At 40.5% G+C, this 23039-nt stretch overlaps 1 protein-coding gene across 1 annotated transcript; it reads right to left on the bottom strand.

Moving 5' to 3' along the window:
* Positions 1 to 12296: 12296 nt before the first annotated feature.
* On the bottom strand, positions 12297 to 13961 carry NDN (necdin, MAGE family member). Its single transcript, XM_037832841.1, has one exon. It carries the CDS (start codon positions 13848 to 13850, stop codon positions 12867 to 12869), a length of 984 nt encoding a protein of 327 aa, XP_037688769.1. The 5' UTR covers positions 13851 to 13961; the 3' UTR covers positions 12297 to 12866.
* Positions 13962 to 23039: the final 9078 nt, after the last annotated feature.

Here is a 23039-nt window from a genome sequence, read left to right as displayed (position 1 = left end):
ATGGGAGGTGAAATTTGTCAAGTGCTTTCACTGCATAAATTGATAAGATTATATGTTTTTCTTCTTTTGCTATGTTTTTTTTTCTTTAAAACTCTTTATTGAGATATAATTCACATACAATAACTGCATATTTAAATCATACAATTAGATAAGTCTTGGTATACACCAATGAAATCATCACCATAATCAAAGTCATGAACATATATATCACACCTCCAAGTTTCCTCATACCCTTTCACTCTTATCTCTCCCTGCCTCCTCTTTCTACAATGATCACTGATCTGCCTTTCTGTCACTAAAAATTAATTTTTAAGGGTTTTAAAGCTATATATAAATATACTCTTTTTGTCTGGCTTCTTTCATCCAGCATGATTATTTTGAGATTCATTGATGATCAAATTTAATTCTCCCATATAGCCTTTTCCCCCATTTCATATTCACTTTTTAATTTCAACTAATTTCAGATTTACAGAAAAGTTGCAAAAATAGTACAAAGAGTTCTCTTATATCACCTTGGTTCTCCTAATGTTAATATCTTTCATGACCATAGAAGAATTATCAGGAATAGGAGTTAACATCGGTGCAGTAATATTTACTAATTACAGCCCTTTTTTTTTTTTCTTTTTTTTTACCAATTTTCCCACCAATGTCCTTCTTCTGCCCCAGGACTCAAACCAGTATAATTCTATATTGAATTTAGCTGTATTCTTCTTAGTCTCCCACTATCTGTAATAGTCCTTCAGTTTTGTCTTTCATGAACTTGAACACTTTGAAAGAGTATTGATCAATTTTTTGTAGACTTCCTTCAGTTTGGTTTTGTCTGATATTTTCTCTTGATTAGACTGCACTGTTATGCATTTTTGGCTAGAATACCACAGAAATGATGTTGGGTCCTTCTCAGAGTATCATATCACAAGGTTTGTGATGTTGATAATTTTGATTACCAACTGACGTAGACCTACATCAGTTGGTAAAGGTAGTGTCTTCTGGGTAGCTCCACTGTGAAGTTATCTTCCTTTTTGTAGTTTGTAAATATCTTGGGGAAATATTTTGCAAAAATACAAATACTATTTCTCCTTAAGCTTTTACCCATTCATGTTACTGTCTGTGTATCTTCTCTACAATGATTATTACTATGATTCTTCCTTAATGGAGATTCTCTATTTCTCTCTTTCCTATGTTTATTTTTTCCTTATTTTTAATATGCTGTAATTTTATTCAATATAAATTTATTGGATAATTACCATGTACTTCTAAAAATGTTTTTGTGGTATTATGTGTATATATATATTTCAAAATTTTCCATTTTGACCATTTTTAAGCATACAGTTCAATGGTGTTACCCACATTCACAATATTGTATAACTGTCACCAAAATCTATTACCCCAAATTTTTCATCCCCTCAAAAAGAAACACTGTACCTTTTGCAGTTCACTAATGCTGCCATTATGCAAAATATCAGAAATGGACTAGCTTTTATAAAGGGGGGTTATTAGCTTACAAAATTACAGTTTTAAGGCCATGAAAGTGTCCAAATTAAGGCATCAACAAGAAGATAGCTTCACTGAAGAATAGCCGATAGCATCCGAAAAACCTCTGTTAGCTGGGAAGGCACATGGCTGGTGTCTGCTCTGGGGTTCTGGTTTCAAAATGGCTTTCCCCAAAGTGTCTCTGGGTTTGTCTCTCTTAGCTTCTCCAGAGCAAACTCTGGGCTAGTATCTCCAAAGCAGTCAGCAGCAGTCTGGGCCTGCGTGGCTCTTTATTAAGGACTCCAGTAAACTAATCAAGACCCATACTGAGTGGGTGGGGTCAAATCTCCACAGAAACATTTAATCAAGAGGTCACACCCTAACCAGAAAGATTAATAAATCTGCCCCCATAGGATTGCATTAAAAAATGTGGCTTTTGGGGGGACATATATCCAAACTGGCACAGTACCCCTTAAGCAATAGCTCCTCATTAACCTTACCCACTAACCCCTGGTAACCTGTACTTTACTATCTGTCTCTAGGAATTTACTCATTCCTGGTATTTTGAATAAGTGATATCATACAATGTTTGTCTTTTTTGCATCTGGTTTCTTTCACTCAACATGATGTTTTCAAGGTTTGTCCATGTTGTAGCATGAATCAGACTTTCATTCATTTTTATGACTGAATGATATTCTATTTGTGTGTATATACCACATATTGTTTATCCATTCATCTGTTGAAGGATACTTGGGTTCCTTCTACTTTTGAGCTATTGTGAATAATGTTGCTATGAACACTGGTGTACTAGTACCTGAGTCCCTGTTTTCAATTTCTTTGGGCATATACCTAGGAGTGGAATTGCCAGGTCTTATGGAAATTCTATGTTTAACTTTTTGAGAAAATGCTGTAATGCTTTCCACAAAGGCTGCACCATTTTACATTCCCATCAATAATGCCCAAGAGTTTGAATTTCTCAGCATCCTCTCCAACATTTTTTATCTTCCATTTTTTTTAATAATAGCCTTCCTTCTATGTGAAGTGGTATCACATTATGATTTTGAATGGTATTTCCTCAATGGCTAATGATGTAGAACATCTTTTCATGTCCTTATTGGTCACTCATGTATGTTGTATTAGTGTTCTCTAGGGAAACAGAATCAATGAGAGGTGTCTATGACTACAAAATTTATAAAAGTGACTCATGCAACTGTGGGTATGCACGAGCCCAAACTCCGTAGAGCAGTCAGCAAACTGTCAACTCCAAGGAAGATGTCCGATGGACTCCTCAGAAAACAAATGGGCAACTTCGACGAACTCCTCAGGAAATGAACTGGGATCTTCGACAAACGTGTTCGATGAACTCCTCAGGGAATGATCTGGCAACTTCAACAAACTCCTCAGGAAATGCTTCGCTGGGCAGCCGAAGAAGTGAAGGTCCTCTATCTGTCTCGCTTATAAGTCTTCAACTGATTAATTGGATTAAAACCAGCCAATTGCATTCTCTCATTGTGGAAGACATGCCCTTTGGTGAGTCCTCAGTCACAGCTGTAGTCAATTGACTGATGATTTAATAAACCAGCCTGTTGGTTTATTAACCAGCCTCAAATGCCCTCGCAGCAATTGTTAGGCCAGTATTTGCTTGACCAGACAGCTGTGTACTATCACCTGGCCAAGTTGATACATGAACCTAACCATCACATATACTCTTTGGAAAAATTTCTAACCCCGTCTTTTGCCCATTTTGAACTTAATTTTTGCCTTTTTCTTGTGGAGTTATAAGAGTTGTTTATATATTCTGGATATTAATTCCTTATCAGATATATGATTGGCAACTAATTTTACCATTCTGTAGGTTTTCTTTTCTCTTTCTTGACAATATCTTTGCTGCACGAAAGTTTTTAAATTTTGATGAAGTCCAATTTATATATTGTTTATTTGGTTGCTCATGCTTTTGCTGTCATACCTAAAATTCCATTGCCAAATCCAAGGCCATGAAGACTTTTCTCTAATGTTATCTTCTAAGAGTTTTATGATTTTAGCTCCTATATTTAAAATTGTTGATTCATTTTTTGTTAATTTTTGTATAAAGTGTGAGGTATGGGTCCAACTTCATTCTTTTGCTTTTAGATATCCAGTTTTCCCAGCACAGGTAGTTGAAGAAATTATTCTTTCACCCTTGCATGTACTCAGTATCCTTGTTGAAAATCAGTTGGCTATAGATGTGTGGGTCTATTTCTGGATTTTCAATTCTATTCCATTGTTCTATATGTCTATCCTTCATCTAGTACCACACTTTTTCATTACTGTGGCTTTGTATTAAGTTTTGAAATTGGAGAGTATGAGACCTCCAACTTGGTTCTTCTTTTGAAATAATGATATGGCTATTTGGGGCCCTTTGCAATTCCATATGAATTTGAGGATAGGCTTTTCCATTTCCACAAAAAAAAAAAAAGCATCTGGGATTTTGATTGAGATTTCAATGACTCTGTAGATGATTTTTGTGCAGTATTTTTATCTTCACCATATAAGTCTTCTTATTTATGAACATTGGGTGTCTTACCATTTATTTAGGTCTTCTTTAATATCTTTCAGCAGTGTTTTTAGTTTTCATTATACAAGTCCTTCACCTCTTTGATTAAATTTATTCTTAGTTTATTCTTTTACAAACTATTGTGAATTTTTTTAAATCATCACTTCACATTGTTCTATGCTGTTATATAGAAATAAAACTAATTTTTGCATGCTAACCTAATAGCCCACAGCTTTGCTGAATTTATTAGCTCTAGTTTTCTTGTGGATTGTTTGGAATTTTCTAGATCATGTCATCTGCAAATAGAAATAGTTTTACTGATTCTTTTCCAATTTAGATGCCCATTTCTTTTTGCTGCCTAATTGTTCTGGCTAAAACTTCCAGTACATTGTTGAATCACATTGATTAAAGCAGGCATACTTTCTTATTCCTGACCTAAGAGGGAAGAATTTCAGACTGTTACCATTGAATGTAACATTAAATGTGGGTTTCTCATATCTGCCCTTTATAATGTTCCTAGTTTTTGAATGTTCTGTTGTGCAATAGGGTTAGATTCTGTCAAGTGCCTTTTCTGCATCAATTGAGATGTGTTTTTCCCTTTCATTCTATTACATTGATTGATTTTCTTATGTGGAAACACCATTGCTTTCCTGGAATATATGCCACTTAGTCATAGAGTATAATCCTTCTAATATGCTGCTTGATTTTATTTGCTAGTATTTTTTGTTGAAGATTTTGCATCTATATTCATAAGGGATATGGCCTTTAGTTTTATTTTTCTTGTAATGTTTTTATCTGGCTTTCATATCAGAGTAATGTTAGCCTCATAGAATGTGTTAGGAAGAGTTCTCTCCTCTTAAATTTTTTGGAAGAATTTTAGCAAGATTGGTGTTAATTCTTTGAATGTTTGGTAGAAACCACCAGCAAAGTCATGGGATCCTGTACTCCTCATTTTTGGAATGTTTTGATTACTGATTCAATCTCTTTACTTGTTATTGATCTATCCAAATCTTCTATTTCTTCTTGGGTCAGTACAGGTAAGTTATATGTTTCTAAGAATGTGTCCATTTCCTCTAGATTGTCTAATTTTTGGTGGTTCTTCTTCTTAAGACTATTAATATGATTAATTATGTTGATTGAAATTTGAATTTTGAAACAATCTAGCATTTCTGGGATCAAACCCACTTGGGTTGTGGTGTACCATTCTTTTTATATATTGTTAAATTCAATTTCCTAAATCTGCTATGACAGAAGACCTCAGTTTTCTCCATTCTCTAGGAGGCTTCTGGGACTGACTTTCTCTCTTATCATCTCCCTTTGCCACTCTTCTGAGAAAAGAGAGCACCATCAACTTCCTATCACAAATTCAACATGAACTACATATAATCAATCTTTTTATTCTTCTGTTTCATTCCCGTGGAACATCCATTCCTAAGACTGTTCCAGACTAACACATCCATTATGCTGTAAGCCTCATCATTTCCTCAACACTGGCTGCTTCCGTAAGTAGTTGAATATGTTCAACTTGTTTATACTTACATTCTGCTCCATTTTAAACTCACTGAAGTGTGCCTCCTGTTACATATATTTAATTGAAATTGTTCTTCATAAAAGGAAAATGTTCTATTTATTATTTTAATGCAATTTTATTGAGATATAGTCACATAACATACAATCCTTCAAAGTGTACAATCAGTTGTTCATAGTATCATCACATAGTTGTGCACTGATCACCACAATCAATCTTTGAACATTTTCATTACTCCAAAAAATAAAATGAAAATTAGAATAAAAAAGAACCAAAATATTCCATCCCCCTGCTCCCCCATTGTTCATTTACTTTTTTCACACTCATTCATTGTTTTTTTTAACTTTATTAAAAAAATAAAAAGCAAACAATAAAAAACATTTCAAACAAAACCAAAACAAAGGAATAAGAAAAAACAAATAACCTAAAATAACTAAATTGCTTCCAAGATGTTCCTATCCTACCCCAAGAAAATAAACAGACTATAACCCAACAAAGGAATAAGAAAAGCAAATAACCTAAAATAACTACATTTCTGCAAACTTGTTCCTACCATACCCACTAGAAATTAACAAACCATAATTGTTCCCAAGCATTCCCATAATATTAAGTTTACCCTCCATAACTTACCTGTTATTAGATTATCGTTCTCCCTTCACTATTTGCTGTCTATTGCTAGGTCCCCTGCATTCTACAATATAAACTATTTGTTTTACATTTTTCACAGTGTTCACATTAGTGCTAACATACAGTATCTCTCTTTTTGTGCCTGGCTATTTCATGCAGCATTATGTCTTCAAGGTTCATCCATGCTGTCATACATTCCATGACGTCGTTCCTTCTTACCGCCGCACAGTATTCCATCATGTGTATATACCGCATTTTATTTATCCACTCATCTGTTGAAAGACATTTGGGTTGTTTCCATCTCTTGGCAATTGTGAATAATGCTGCTATGAACATTGGCGTGCAGATGTCTGTTTGTGTCACTGCTTTCAGATCTTCCAGGTATATACCGAGAAGTGCAATCGCTGGATCGAATGGTAACTCTATATCTAGTTATCTAAGGAACTGCCAGACTGACTTCCAGAGTGGCTGAACCATTATACAGTCCCACCAGCAATGAACAAGAGTTCCAATTTCTCCACATCCTCCCCAGCATTTGTAGTTTCCTGTTTGTTTAATGGCAGCCAATCTAGTGGGTGTGAGATGATGATCCCTTTATCATTAACTTTACTGGACATCCTCGGTTATTTTGTTACTTCACGCCTCAACTAAATTTAACTTTATCTATCATCCCTTCCTTCTGTGGCATTTATAAAACCATATCATCTAGTTTTGCATTTTCCATAATCTCTGGTTAATGCTTATTAATATTTTTGAGAGTTCTTCTTCTTATCTTTTTAATATGCATGTTCCTCAATGCTGCATCCTTGGATTCTTCTCCCTTACTCTCCAAGGTTCCCAAATGCATGCCTTTGAGAGCAAAGAAAATAACATAAATGCCTGAGGAAAGCTGATGTGTGTGTCTAAAAGTCCCAAGTCCATGCACTCTATGTAAGTAATATCATTCTCTTCTGTTCATGGGTTCATGAAGTTCTAATCTATTTCTTCATTTTCTCTGTTGTGAATTCCTGCCCTCCATCATGCCCCAAATCCACATCAAATGCAACATAGCTAAAATTGAATACATCATCCTCTCAAAAACTTGCTCTTTCTTTACTGCAAGACTCACATGACTCAAACAATTGTGCATGCCAGAAACCTGGCTATAATTGTTGACTCCTCCCTGTCCTTATTTCTAGCATTTAATCAATCACCAATTCCTATCAACTTAATCTCTGGGTATTTATCAAAATCTTTTCCCATTAATTCCCATCTCCATTACCAATTTCCTAGTTTAAGACACCATTATCTCTCACCTGAGTTAATGCAAAACACACTATAGGTATTTAAATCACCAATATGTACCCAGGACCTAGAACAATTTGACCATATAATTGAAGTTCAGTATGTCTCCTTTAAATAAGTATATAAACAAATGAATTCATACATTAAATACCAAAAAGCTGTTAACAAGAGGGTACATAAACTCTTTAGGCAAGGAAAAATATGTAATATAGTTGTTCTGGTTTCCTAAAGCTGCCATTATGCGAAATACCAGAAACGGATTGGCTTTTTAAAGGGGATTTATTAGGTTAGAAATTTACAGTACTAAGGCCATAAGTGTCAAAGTAAGGCATCAACAAGAGGACACCTTCACTGAAGAAAGTACAATGGCATCCAGAACAACTCTGTCAGTTGGGAAGGCACATGGCTGGGGTCTGCTGGTCCTTTGCTCCCGGGATCTGGTTTCAAAATGGCTTTCTCAAAAATGTCTTTGGACTTCTGTCTCTCTTAGCTCCTCTCTCTCAGCTCCTCTGCATCCTTGTTTTCTCCCAGGGCATTTTTTTCTAAGCATCTGAGGGTCCTCTCTTAGCTTCTCTGGGGCAAACTCTTGGCTTCATTGCCTAGCTTAGCATCTCCAAGTATCTTTCTGTCTGCATCTTCAACCATCTCTAAGCATCTGGGTCTGTGTGATGCTCAGCTCTCTTAAGGACTCCAGAGATCTAATTAAGACCCACCCTGAATAGGTGGGGTCATGTCTCCTTAGAAACGACCTAATCAAAAGGTCCCACCCACAATATGCCTGCTTCCACCAGAATGGATTAAAAGGAGATGGCTTTTCCTGGGGTTCATAACAGTTTCAAGAAGGTACAATAGTTAAGGTTTATAAACCATATAGTAGGTGAAACAGAAAATAATGGGGCAAATTAAGAAATGTGGGATGTGTGCTTTAGACCCCTGATTAGTAATTAGAAAAAAAAGGGGGTGCTTACTCAAAAGAAGCCTGTCCTTCAGTATCACTCATTCTAAATCTGCTGGGCCTCTGTATAATTAAAATTATTCCTCCTTGATGACCTTGGCTCTGTCTTCAACATGGTATTTTTCTCTTTATCTGATGTTCTAGTCTGTGGTGCATCCTAAAATGTGCTTATTCCCCACGTCTTTTTAGTATATTGCCAGACACTATCTTATGGCCTTGCATGCCTTTGTGTGTGTTCATACAGTGGTTTCCTGGTGACAAAGAAACCCTCCTCCCGAATCCACCCTTCACAACACTACTTTCATTTCGCTAATTCCGTCTCATTCTATTGAAGTCAATTTTTATGTCACTTTTCTGGGGAAGTCTGAGTTGTGTGCACTTGCTTGGGCTTCTTTAGTCTCCATACTTCTCTTAGGGTGGCACTCACAACACTAAAGTGCAATTCTTGTTATTCACCTGCTTCTTTCGACGTAGGGAATGTTCTGTGAACACAGAACAACGTCTATTCTTTTCACTGCTGCATCCCTAACTCTGAGCACCGCATCTGCAACATACTTAGCACTTGATAATGCATCTTTGAGTGATGGATAAAAGAAAAATGCATGTGGCAATTTACACAGCTACAATAGGGTTTGAGGATGTCGACTTCACTTCAATCTTAGTAGTAGAGGATATTTACTCATATATTTGATTAATATACCAAAGTATCTTCATTTAATAATAAAAGAAGTTTGATTTTTTTTTCATTTTTGCCCTTGATATTTGTGTTTCCCTTTGGAACACTATCCTGTTTATGTCCTTGTTTCCCTTGCCTAGCAAAAAGTTATTTGTACTAGTTCTCCTTAAAACTAACAAACGGCTGGATATTGGCCCATTTTATGGGGGCATTAAAAGAACTGGCTTTTGAAAGAAATTTTGTTCCCACTATTTTTCTGCATTTTGTTTTTTTCTTTCACTAAATTCAACTTCTACTTTATTTAGATCAGTTGATTTTTATTTGCTACGTTTGCTTTTGTTTTGGCTGCTGTTGTTTTCAATATTTTGAGTTTCTTAAAACCTAACAGATAGGTTTTTGCCCTTAAATATCTAACAATCTAGAAAGAGAGACAAAAATTTACTTATTTATAAACAAAATATGTATTTCATGTGAGAAATTTAGGATGCTGATGGAGGGAATAGTAGGAAAATATGGCTGAATTTTGAAAGCTAAGAGAGGGTTCCCAAAGGAAGTGGTATTCATGAGCTGGCTAGGTAAAACTCAAAGGGACATGTGTTGGGGTTGGTTTGATAGGCTTTCCAAGCAGAGGAAATATTTAACTGCTCAAGAATTCATTTAAAACCTTTCTTTCCTGTTTAATAGCAATAATGCTTAAAGTCATTGACTTTCTTCTCCAGATACCTTAATCCAGGTATTATTAGATTTTATATTAAAGTTGCAAAGGCCCATTTTGCCCTTCATGACTTTAATAAAATGAAGTTAATTTCTGTGAAATATGTGGGGGGGGGGAGGGGGGTGGTTTGTAAAGGAGTGGGTTGCCAGTTGGCAGGTCAGACAACTAAAACATCACATTACTGGAAATTAGGAAAACTGCTGCCAGCCACAGCAGACTGGCATTTACTACACCATCACCCTGGACCAGAACATTGAGGACCCACTGACCCCTTTCTCAAAGATCCATCCCAGCACCTTTCAGGTGTATCGTCTGTTAAATATTTAACAAACCCTCCAAACTTTCAATTCCAAGTCCAATGTGGAAATCTAGGAGAGATAGACAGTGCTCCCTCCCCATGCCCCAAGTTTCTGGCCCCTGTATGTGTCATGAACTAACCCTGATCCACATCTGGGAAGCCTTTTCCTCTAAGTCTGGCTGCCTGAGACAGCACAGGAGTCAAGCAGCCCTGCCCGTGTACCCTCCTGGTTTCTACTCCTCATTGCGCATAATCCTGTCCTCCAGAGGTTCAGTCTTCGTGCTTGGCTGGTGTGCCTGTGTCAAGTAAGCTTGGATCTGCTATGGAGAGGATGGTTCTACCTGCCTTTCACAGCAGAGAAGGGAGAAAGGTGGGTTCAGAAACAGGAAGTTAAGTGGGGAGACAAAGGGACTCCCTGCCTAGTGACTTCTGGACATGACCACAAGAAGCATACAGGAGCTAGATTTGCTGCAAGGAGTCAACCCAGCAGCATGGAAAGCATCAGGGAATCAGAGAAAGGTCCAGCAGGAGTGACAGCTGTGGCCTTTCTCCAGACCTGGAGAATTCTGGAGAGCCCCATGATTTGAAATGAAAAGGACACAGATTTGTTTGTTTCTGCTGAAATTGTTTTGGGGGGTGGGGTGGAAATAACATTTGTAACTCTAAAATTTCTAAACAGGTGTGATACTCACCTTGACTCTGAGTAACAGGTGCCATCGAAGCAAAGTCATCCCTGCCTCTCAAGGCAGACTTCATAGGAAGTCTACTAAACTGAGGATGGATTCCATCTCAGCACACCTGGGACTTCTTAAGCATTTTCAGCACCTACGCCCACCCATTCAGTGATGCCCCAAGTGTTGGGAATTCTAGCTCCCAATCCAGATAGATTATAATTTCCTCACCTAAATGTAACACCCATTTGCTTCTTTTGGGGGGGGGGGGGATGATGCAAACTTATCGACACATGTGTTCCCCCAAATTATGTATCTTCCCATGAAAAGGTTTTGGCTATGACTAAATAGTTTTTTCCACTCCTAAGCAGTTTCAAGGATTTTATTAAATGCCCCCTTCTCTCCCCAACCCCACCCCCCACCCCTTGCAGGACCAGAAAGCTTTGGAATGAAATTATTTCTCCAGTTATTTCCTATGACCCCATCCATCCAATTCGACACTTTGGGGAATCACCTAGTGGCCCATTGAAATTCCCAGACAGCTAGGTCACAAGGTGTCCCAAAAGGTAACCTCCCTATTCCAGCCCCTACCTCCGTTTCCCTTGTGTTCCATGTATCCCTCTCGCCTCCCTGGTGAAGGCTCCTTTATCTCAATGCCTCAGTGCAGACCATGTTTCAAATCCAGGTTTCACTGTTAAGCAATGAAATGACTTAAGTCAAATAGCCTCTCTGAAACTACGTTTCTGAATTTGTACAATCAGAATATTATTGCTTTCTCTAAAGGATTATTGTGAAAATTAATTAGAAAAATAAAATTTCTGACCTATTTATATATTTGTGTGTATGTGTGTGTGTTGGGGACAGAGGTTAAGAGTGCAGACTCTTAACATGGAATTGAAAAACAAAAGAACACACACACACAGACAAAAACCTAAACTAAAAACCAGTAGCTAAAAAGTGGGTGAAGGCAGGTGTGGGCAAGTGGAGAAGTCTGAGCTCTAGGCTCATTCAGTCTGGGTTCAAATTCTAGCCCTTCCTCTTACTAAGCTTTATGATTTAGGGAAAATCAATTATGTACTTTGTTCCTGAGTTTATCCCACACTGCAGATGTAGTTAAGTGCCTGTCTCATAAAGCTGTCGTGACGATTAAATACAAAGAGAAAATGCATGTAAAGGGTTTAGCACAATGCTTTCCTCTAAGTGCTGAGAAAAGATTGCTACTCATTCTAATAAGCTGTACAGAATAAAAGGAAGGAAATTACTCTGTGCATTATCTCCAGTGATATGATTATGGGGACTTTGCTTTTTGTTTTTATACTTTCCTATATTTGTCAAAAATTTTGAAATAACACATGAATTATGTTAAAAAAATAAAACTATAAACACACGTTCATGAGTAGTGGCAATTAGTGATTTTCCTACGCTATAGGGGGAAAGAGCTAAAACATTAGCACATTTTATAAAATGGAGAATTCTTTGTCCCATTACCAATCAAACTCCCTTGTTAAAAACATATATAAAGTACACTTTTCCAAAAACGATTGTATCACAAGGATCTTTAATGTTTACTCATGGTGGGGTTGTATCTGTGTTTAGTAAAGTGTGCCAAGTGCTCACACTGAGATCGTTTCAGTTCAAATCAGCAAACTCCACACGGATGTGTTTCCTGTGTCCAGCGAGGACATAATGAGAGGGCTTTGACTTTTCTCTTGGTCGGCCCAGCTTTACTGCTGAGTTCTTCCAAACTCTCCACGAGCAGTCTACCCCAATACACATCATCCGCTTCATAGAAAAGAGTAAGATGGAAAATCTCTCAATGTATTTCATTAAGTGTAGCACGTCTCTGGTACAAAAATCCAAGAAAGGTAGGACAAAAAGAAAAAGCACCAACCGAGCTTACTTTATAAACAAACATGCATAAACCCTAAACACTACCCAATAGTACCCAAATGAATACATTGCATTAAAAGGTATAAAAGCACGGTACTGAAAACTGAAAAGTTACACGTGAAATACTGCACTGTAAATCCTGAATACTCTAATGCCCCACCCCCACCCCTCCAGAGCCCTGGTGAGGGTCAGAACCGATTACTCTGCCTCCAGACCTTGCTAGTCCTCGGAGACGCTGCTGCGGGGAAAGTGGGCAGCGGCCTCAGCCTCCCGCAGGGCTCTGGCCTCCTCCAGAGCTTCTCTGTACCGGGAAGGCCAGGCCTGGGGGTCTTTCTTAAAGACCCTGGCCAGGAACTCCATGATTTGCATCTTGGTGATTTCGCGGCTGGCTCGCGAGCCCCAGAAGAACTCGTACTCGGGGGGCTCAAGGTAGGGCACGCGCTGGTACTTCAGGTAATTCTGCTGGACGAACTCCTCGGTGATGAGCTTCCGCACATCCCCGAAGGTGGAGTGCTTCTTCCAGGGCCGCAGCCCCAGGATGCGCAGGACGTTCCAGACCGCGCTCTCTCGGGCTCCGCGGCCCTTCACGTAGATGAGGCTGAGGATCATCAGCAGGAGGCCTGTCATGGGCATGTGGTTGCTCAGGGCCACCCTGTCCAGCTCCTCGGGCTCGAGGGCTTTGACGAGCGAAAACTCCATCGTGTGCAGGCTGGTCAGCCGCAGGTGCAGCCCGAACACTCGGGCGAGGATGAGGCTGGTGCGCCTGAGGATGCTTCGGCACCACTTCTTGTAGCTGCCGATGACATCCTTCACCATGTCTGGGAACCAGATGATCATCTTCTTCTGGTCCTTGACCAGCACATACCACATGAGCTCGTGCGCCTTCTGCACCAGCTGGGCCGGGGCGGGCGGCGCCGGGCCGGGCTGGGCCTGGGCTGCGTTCAGCGCCTGGCGAGCGCAGCCTTCCTCCGCGGCCTGCTGCAGGGCCTTCGCGTCCCCCTTCTCGCTCGTTGGCTGGGGCTGCGGCGGGGCCTGCGGGACGTCGGTCTGGCCTGGAGCGGGGTTCTCTGGCCCCGCGAGGGTCGCAGCCTGAGGGGCGGGCGGCGGGGCCCCCATCGGAACCCCAGGGCTGTCGCACGCCTCCGAGTCGGGGGCCTCAGCTGCAAAGCCGGGGTCGCCCAGGGCCTTACTTTGTTCCGACATGTCTGCTCCGTCTGACAAGGGCAGGGCCTCGGAATGTCGGAGCGCTTCGGCGCTGAGCTCCCTGCACGGACTCCTGGAGAGGAAGTGCGTGGGGCCGCGCGGCGCCTTCCGCAGCGGCAGGGCGGGGCGGCCGGCGGCGGGCGGTGCGCATGCGCGTCGGTGGGCCGCTGGCTGCAGACGGGGCGGGACGGGAAGGTTGGCAACGGCGCAGGGAAAGTCTGGGGCCCCGGGTGGGGAGTGGGTTGGGGTGGGGGATGGGTGGCCACTGGAGAAGGGGCGGGTTTAACGAAAGAGAATAACAACCTTGAGCTTCTGAAATGCCGAGGTCGAGTTTCTTAGGCAATCTTCAGTTGGACGTGTCCAAAATCAAGTCAGAAGAGTCCCAGAGAAAAGTCTAGACCAGTGTGCAAATTCGTGTTTCATAAGAGTAAGTGTGAGCACTTAAACCGAGAGAGTACTCGGGATTGACTATGAAAATGGGCGAACTTTGAAGAGGATGTCTGAGACTGGGACCCAGAGAAATGCCAATAAAAATGTATTGAGTCTCTACCAAGTCTGAAGGGGTTATAAAATAAACAGAAACGCAGACTCTCTGAATCAATGTGAAAAGTGAACTTTTCTTTGGTGGTCATAAACTAATAACATTGTTAGTGTTTTAGTGGTCATTGGTTTGGGTTTTCCACTCCTCTTTTAATTTTGTTATTAAGAATCCGTAATGCAAAGACTGCCTTATTTACCAGCACACACTTGTGTGATAATATCTTTCCCTGTTTGTCTTGATTATTTCTGCTACCTCCGCTGTGTTCACGGGGAAACTTCATCTTTTCACACAACCCGACTCCCACCCTCTGGCAGCAACTGATTGGTCCCTCTTTAGGAGCCACACCCAACTCCTTCCCTGGATTTTTCTTTTTTTTTAATATGGGTCCTCTTGGATGATACGTGGCAGTCTCTGAAATGACCAGAGATGCAACATGTTAATGGCTGTGTTTCCCGAGTGCAGAAGATAGATCTGCAGTGGGCAAAGACACAGCCCCAAAAGCAGCTGGAAAGAAAGGATCAGTGTTGGCACCTCCGGAACCAGGGTTCCTAAGGCTTATCTGCATTCCATGTATGAGCTGACTTTGGCGGTTCAGCCCTTCCTGGGTTTCCTCAAATCAACAGCTTCTTTTGAATACACTGTCTGGAATCTGGTTATCGTCACCGGAACCCAAAGGATGTTTAAAATATTATGTTGACGTTTCTAGAGTTCTATTTGCATGTGTCCTTTCTCATTTCTCACTTTATTTTTTCTCAAAGAGACTTATTTCAGAGGGTTTTCTGTGCTGTTATCTTTTCTCTTAGCTTTGGGATTTCACACGAGTCACCTTCAGGAAGATCACCTCTTCACCAGCCCCTCCAACAGAACTCTGTAGCCTCTTACCTCACCAGGGTAATTCCTACATATCATTCAGATCTCTTTGTTGGGATATTTCAATTTTCTTTTTCTTCTTTACTTTATGAGTTTCTACCATTTTAATGAGCATATCTTACAGAAGTGTGCCCAAGTTATTCTTTTTTAAAGAATGCTTCTTGAATTGATTTATTGTTCCCATGTTTCTTAAATATAATTCTCATTTTCTTGCCTTCAATTTTCAATAGTTTTATTCATTCCTTATTTTGGATTTTTATTGTATATCTATTTGAATTAAATATTTAGTTCATTTAATGTCTTTTTAAATAATCAAAATGTTTGAGTTTATTAGTTAAATCTCAGGTCAGCTTTGTCCGTGGGCTACAATTTTTACGAATGCAAAGTTATTAAAATTTCACCTTCCTGGATTTAATGGATTCATTAAATTAAATCATAAGCTTGGAGCACAGTAATTATAAAAGTTGTCTCCTACTGAATTATTATATCAGATCTCTAGCCAGAGAGCTGCTTAGGCTCAAGCTGATGCCTGGAGGTGTCTGGATAATTGAGTTCCGATCTGGAGCTCATTTTGGTGAAGTTGCTGACATCACGCCTGACAGTGCACCCCCACCTCTGCCACAGCTCACTTCACACCTCACTGATGACAGGGTCCACATTCTAGGACCATACTGAGATATTACACTGGGAGGGATTAGAGGCTTGGAACTGATAAAGTTTGAAACCAAGAAAAGGGTAGATCCCTGGGGCTGTGCATCCATGGAGCCCAATAATACCTTGCTAAAGGAATACCATTTTCTTCCCAGGAAAAGCTCTGCAGAAGAGGCTCAAATTTCTAACAAGAAGAAAGTTCATGTGGGATGGGGAAAAAAAACAAAGGTTGAGATAGCTTGTAAGTGCAGAAAATACCTCATAGGTGGGGCCAGTAGCTTGATAGCTGCCTAATAAAGTGACAGCCCATAAACCAGTCCTGGAGACTTCAGAACGATAAGGGAAATAACAGGTGACATGATGGGAAAGAAGAGGAAAGCAGTATTCATGAAGCAAACATAACTGCTTTAATCCAAAGGTCAAGATTATGAGCTGGAGCTCCAAGGACACCAATTAGTCTTGCCGGGTATCCCCAAGGTTAGCCCTATGTGATCTGCGCAATGAGTCCTCTCAAGGCCAGCAGCTTAGAGGCACAAGGCCTGAAGCTTGCAGAAATATCTTCCCAAAGAAAATCAGGAAGATCTTCTGATTAAATCAAGATTTTGTAGACAGGAGTTCCATGAATTCAGAAAGTCTATCAAGAAGTTATGGTTTAAAAAATTCTAGAGCAGACAGTTTGCTGGTGGGTTATTTCAAACTCTGTAATGTGGAACAGATTACACAGCTGTGGAATCCGCTGTTCTTGGCAGACTGGGGAAGAGGAGAGGCCCTGTCCTGGCATTGGTTTCCATAGTGAACAGGGGAAGGGGGGTCACCGCTGACAGTCTCCAGTGGGCAGTGCGCATGCTCCTGCTGCACAGGCCCTGAGTGAAATGTAAATCCTTCTGGCTGTCTCCTGTCCACACAGGCAGCAACCTCCACCTCGGAGCCCCCATCAGGGCCCCACGTGCCTTGCAAGCCAAGGGATTGAAACGGAGAGCTCATATTAATTTGTTCAGCAATTATTACTGAGCAGTGTCTATCAAGTGCCTAATAGATTTGCTTTTTAGCAAAGTAGCTTGATCTGAGGGGGAAGCCAGTGACATCAGGGACTATTTTGCAGCTGGGCTCCTTTTTGTTAGAAAAGAATAAGAACTGAGGGCAGGCAGTACTGCTTTCCACAGTTGGGGGGGGTGGGGAAGGGGATTCAGCCCTGGCCCCTCCTCCCCCCAGCTCCTCTAAGGGGACTCTGTGCATTCTTGTCCATCAGAAGCCCACAGGCACTCAATGAAATGGGATAACATCTAGCCCTTCCCAGACCTAAAACACAGCCTGCCAGCACTCAGAGAGTGACAGAGCAAATGCTGTCTTTTAGAAAGCTCACCTGGCTTCAGAGTTAAGACTGGAGTTGGGGGTAGCAGGGCAAGTAGGGGGCAAGGAGACCAATTATGAATCTTTTGCAGGCTCCATGTGAGAAATGGTGATGGCTTACTTTTCATTTTTGTTTGGAAACTATTTATTAAACCCTGCAATTCTGGCATCGCGTGAGGCACTAGGGATATAATAAGAAGACACATAGTCTCTTTTTCTATAGTGAGGGATAGTGGTGGAGGAAAAGAGCTATAAGCAAGAAAACAAATAAGACATTAAGTAATCATAAATTGCAATGTGTATCATGAAGGATCCACAATTCCGGCACAGAAACTGGAACAGAGGGAACAGACTTTCAACATGGATGCCAGAGAATATATAGATAACTAAGGGAAGGTGACGACTTAACTATGAATACCAGGGACCACCAAGTTGTGTCTTAGGGCATTAGGCAGTGCCCCATGGAGCTGCAACATGGTAGTGCCATTTCTTGAAACTATGAGGAGAGAAGGGCAATAAGTTCCTGGGCTCCTGGAGAAGACAGAGTAGAGATGCCAAGCAGGTAGCTGGATATATAGATATCAACAAAGAGGACTGCACTGAAAGGAAGAGTTTGGGAGGTGGAGTTGGTAAATGGCATCACCCCAAGAGACTGTCTAGAACGGTCCTGGCCTGAACATGGGGTAATTCTTCATAGTGTGAAAATATGATGCATGCCATAGAGACAGAGCAGCCTTGTCTCCCTTCACACACACACACACACACACACACACAAACACATACACACACACATGTTCCAAAGACATGGGAAAACCAAAAGAAAAGTAGGGAAAAAAGACAACTGCCCACACACATTGCAAAATGCCCTCTTGTGGGAGCACAGCCCCACGCTGAAAACCATTGGAAATAACAAGCAAAGAGGAGTGAATAAAGACAAAGGCACATGAACAGGCTCTGGCCATGGAAGCCTCTTCCCAGGCTGCCATGTGACCTTCCTTGCTGTATCTATTTCTGGGGCATGTTAAACAGATGACCTCATCTTAAACCATCATTATTTCTCTGGGATAAATCCTGTTCAAGCAGACCCTGGTTCAAGTTTGTGGTTATAGCTGGATTTAATTTGTTATATATTTTTTGAGGATTTTTATGACTGTATTCATGAGAGATAGTGGTCTATACTTTTCTGATATACTATCTATATCGAGCTTTGGTGTCAGGGTATTTTAGCCTTACAACAGTACTTGGGGTTCTCACCGTCCTCCTCAATTTTATGGAAGAAGTTGTGGAAAATCAGTTTTATTTCTTCTTTAAATGTTTGGTTAGAATTTGCCAGAGAAACCAACAGTGCTTGGAGATTTCTTTTTCAGAAGTTTTCTAAAAATATGAATTCAATTTTTAAAAATTGTTTTAGCCTCTTTCAGATTATCTTTTTCCATCCTGGGTAAGTTGTGGTACTTTGTGAGGTCTGAGAAATTGATTGTTTTCATCTAAGTTGTCAAATTCATGTGCCTAGTGGTGTTTGCAGTAGTACCATGTTATCTTTTCAATGATCAAATTATCTACTGAGTCTACTGTTGACTTCCTCACCTAGATTGGGAACACACACATACACACACACACATACACACACACCACAACAGCCAGGCCATAGCTATTCTTCTAGAACCCTGAGTTCTCAAGATACATGAGGAACATCTGGTGCAGCTGAGAACTCTATCTGAACCTTCTCATATATTGTAAAAGTGTCTCTTACTCCAACCACCTCCTGAAATTTGAGGTTTCTTTTAGTCACCCATTATGTCTTCTTCTCTTCTCGCCCTATATTCACCCTGATCAACGTCATCTCCTAAGGCTTGAAGTTTCCCTCTATACACTGAAATGTCCTAAATGTCTTCCACCAGACTGAGATGTCCCTTCTGTGACCTATAACTGAATATCCAACTGCTAAGGGATATCTTTAAACAATTTCCCATTTAACTTTCGAATCAACATTTTACTACGTAAACTTCCTCGTCAAACCTTCTGTTATCTCTATGTTATCTACCTCACAATACGTGGCATGACTGTCCACCAAGTTTCCCAAGGAAGAAAGGAGAATGCCATTGATTCTCCTTTATCCCTCACATCCAGTTCATCACATAATTCTCATCTCAATTCACTGACACCGATCTCCCAACATGCCACCACTATTTTCCACTGTTCCTTCTCACCTGAATTATCACAGTGGGCTCCTAACTCATCTTCTCATTTGTTATTCACTTACAGTTTATTCTCCACATTGAAACCAGCATATTTTCTGAAATTAAAATTTAATACCCTGTATAACAAATGGTCCCAAAGTGGCTTTGTCTTAGTTTCATAGGGCTGCTTGCTATAAAGTACCACAATCTAGGTGTTTCAAACTGAAAATTATTGTCTCACAATTCTGGCAGCCAGAAGTCCCAAATCAAGATGTTATCAGGGCCATGCTTTCTCTGAAGTTAGTAGGGAAGAATCTGTTCTGTGCTTCTTCTAGTTTCTGGTAGTGGATTGCCAACAATCCATGGGGTTTTCTGTCTTAGTCGTCACATGGCATCCTCCCCTTTGTTTCTCTGTCCATGTCCAAATAAACTCTCCTTATAAGGACACCAGTCATAATCAATTGAGGATCCACCCAACCCTATGAACTCATTTTTTAAATTAAATTCAGTTTTATTGAAATATATTCACATACCATAGTCATCCATGGTGTACAATCAACTGTTCACAGTACCATCATATAGTTGTGCATTCATCACCCCAATCTATTTTTGAACATTCTCCTTACACCAGAAAGAATCAGAATAAGAATAAAAAGTAAAAGTAAAAAAGAACAACCAAATCATCACTCCCCATCCCACCTTATTTTCCATTCAGTTTTTGCCCCCATCTTTCTACTCATCCATCCATACACTGGAGAAAGGGAGTACGATCCACAAGGTTTTCACAATCACACTGTCAACCCTTGTAATCTACATTGTTATACAGTCGTCTTCAAGAGTCCAGGCTACTGGGTTGCAGTTTGATAGTTTCAGGTATTTACTTATAGCTATTCCAATGCATTAAAACCTAAAAAGGGTTATCTATATAGTGCGTTAAGAATGTCCACCAGAGTGACCTCTCAACTCCCATTTGGAATCTCTCAGCCACTGAAATTTTATTTTGTTTCATTTTGCATCTCCCTTTTGGTCAAGAATATATTCTCAATCCCATGATGCTGGGTCCAGATTCATCCCTGGGAGTCATATCCTGCATTTCCAGGGAGATTTACACCCCTGGGAGTCAGGTCCCATGTAGGGGGGAGGGCAGTGAGATCACCTGCCGAGGTGGCTTAGTTAGAGAGAGAGAGGGCCACATCTGAGCAACAAAGAGACACTCAGGGGGAGACTCTTAGGCACAATTACAAGCAGGTTTAGCCTCTCCTTTGCAGTAATGAGCTTATGAACTCATTTTAACTTGCCTAATTCCTATTTAACTTGCTTAATTCCTATTTCCAAATATGGTCACTTTCTCAGGTAATGGGGATTAAAATGTTAACATCTTTTTTGGAGGACATGATTCAATCTATACCAGGCTTCAAAAACAGAAATTTATTCTTTCACATTTTTGGAGGCCTAGAGTCCCAAATCGAGATGTCAGCACTGCCCATTCCCTCCGAAGGCTCTTGGGGAGAATCTTTCCTGGCCTTTTCCACTTTCTGGTGGCTCCCGACATTCCTTGTCCTGTGGCAGCATAACCACAAGCTCTGACTCCATCACCATGTGGGTCTTTGTGCCCCTGTGTCTCTGTGTCTTTCATCTCCCTCTATTCTTATTATAAGGACACCAGTCACTGGATTTAGAGGCTGTTCTAGTTTGCTAATGCTACCAGAATGCAAAACACCAGAAATGGATTGGCTTTTATAAAGGGGGTTTATTTGGTTACACAATTACAGTCTTAAGGCCATAAAGTGTCCAAGGTAAGGCATCAACAATTGGGCACCTTCACTGGAGGATGGCCAATGGTGTCCGGAAAAACTGTTAGCTGGGAAGGCACATGGCTGTTGTCTGCTCCAAAGTTCTGGTTTCAAAATGGCTTTCTCCTAGGACGTTCCTCTCTAGGCTGCAGTTCCTCAAAAATGTCACTCTTAGTTGCTCTTGGGGTGTTTGTCCTCTCTTAGCTTCTCTGGAGCAAGAGTCTGCTTTCAACGGCCATCTTCAAACTGTCTCTTATCTGCAGCTCCTCTCTCAGCTCCTGTGCATTCTTCAAAGTGTCCCTCTTGGCTGTAGCAAGCTTGCTCCTTCTGTCTGAGCTTATATAGTGCTCCAGTAATTTAATTCAGACCCACCCTGAATGGGTGGGGCAACACCTCCATGGAAATTATCCAGTCAAAGTCATCACCCACAGTTGGGTGGGGCATCTCCATGGAAACACTCAAAGAATGACAATCTAATCAACACTGATACGTCTGCCCACACAAGATTACGTCAAAGCTAATGGCATTTTGGGGGACATAATACATTCAAACCGACACAGAGGCCATCCTAAATCCAGGGTAATCACCTTTTGACATACTTAATTATACCTGCAAACACTCTATTTCCAAAGAAGGTCTCATTCAAAGATACCAGGGGTTAGGACTCGGACATTTCCTTTGAGAGGTCACCATTCAATCCACTACACCATCGTATCATATTCTGTCAGAGTTCTGTATGATAGCTAATGACACCACAATCCACCTAGTCATTCTAGAATCATCCCTCATTATAATATCTATATTGTATCTGTTAGGGTATGCCAAGCTGTTATAATCAAAAGACCCCTAAATCCGGTGTTTAACAAATAATTACATTTATTTGTCATGTAGTTCAAAGCTATTTTTGAGTCCTGGAATTTGGACACTCAAGTCTCAAAGCAATATTCTACTTTGGAAGATCTCAGCCATAAACAGTCATTCAGGCACCCAGGCTGATCGCAACTCTGCTATCTTCAACAAGGAGCCCCTATGATTTTTGTGGTCATTGACATTCCAGTCGGTTGGAATGGAGAAAGAACAAAAGTTCAAGGCCAGCAATTCATAGCAAGCACAGCAGAAATTGCACTTATCTCTTCTACTTGCTGTCCATTAACAAAGGCTGAATTCCATGAGTCCTCCTTACTAAAACAGACTGAGATTATAGACTAGTAACATGCTCAGAAAAAAAAATAGAACTGATTTTGGTAGACAGTTCTCTATATTTGCTGTACTTTTCTAATTATACAACAAATCTGATATATAAATCCATCTGTTCTCCTCCACCTCAATGGGCATTGGTTTCTGAGCATAAACTAATCTCTTGTCCAGTCTATTGCTCATATGCACTAATGGTGATTTTTAATTTTATTTAACTACAGAAGTAATACAGGCAAGTTGTTTCAAAATTGAAAAAAAACAAGTTTTGACTATTTTCCTGTTTCTTCTGTAAAAAAACAACAGCAAAAGTTTCAAGGCTTAAAACAACATAAATATATTAACTTACCTTTCTGGAGGTCCTAAGTCTGAAACAAACCTTAAGGTGCTGTTCTAGTTTGCTAATGCTGCAGAATGCAAAACACCAGAGATGGACTGGCTTTTATAAAAAGGGGGTTTATTTGGTTATACAGTTACAGTCTTAAGGCTATAAAGTGTCCAAGGTAACACATCAGTAATCAGGTACCTTCACTGGAGGATGGCAAATGGCATCCAGAAAAACCTCTGTTAGCTGGGAAGGCACGTGGCTGGCGTCTGCTCCAAAGTTCTG

The sequence above is a fragment of the Choloepus didactylus genome, chromosome 4 (assembly GCF_015220235.1).
Source record: "Choloepus didactylus isolate mChoDid1 chromosome 4, mChoDid1.pri, whole genome shotgun sequence".
NCBI classification, from domain to species: Eukaryota; Metazoa; Chordata; class Mammalia; order Pilosa; family Megalonychidae; genus Choloepus; species Choloepus didactylus.
Note: the sequence above shows the minus strand (reverse complement) of the source record. Positions and strands in the feature narration are given on the sequence as shown.

Excerpts from the sequence above, each read along its gene's own strand:
- NDN (XM_037832841.1), bottom strand. The coding sequence starts at position 13,850 with ATGTCGGAACAAAGTAAGGCCCTGGGCGACCCCGGCTTTGCAGCTGAG.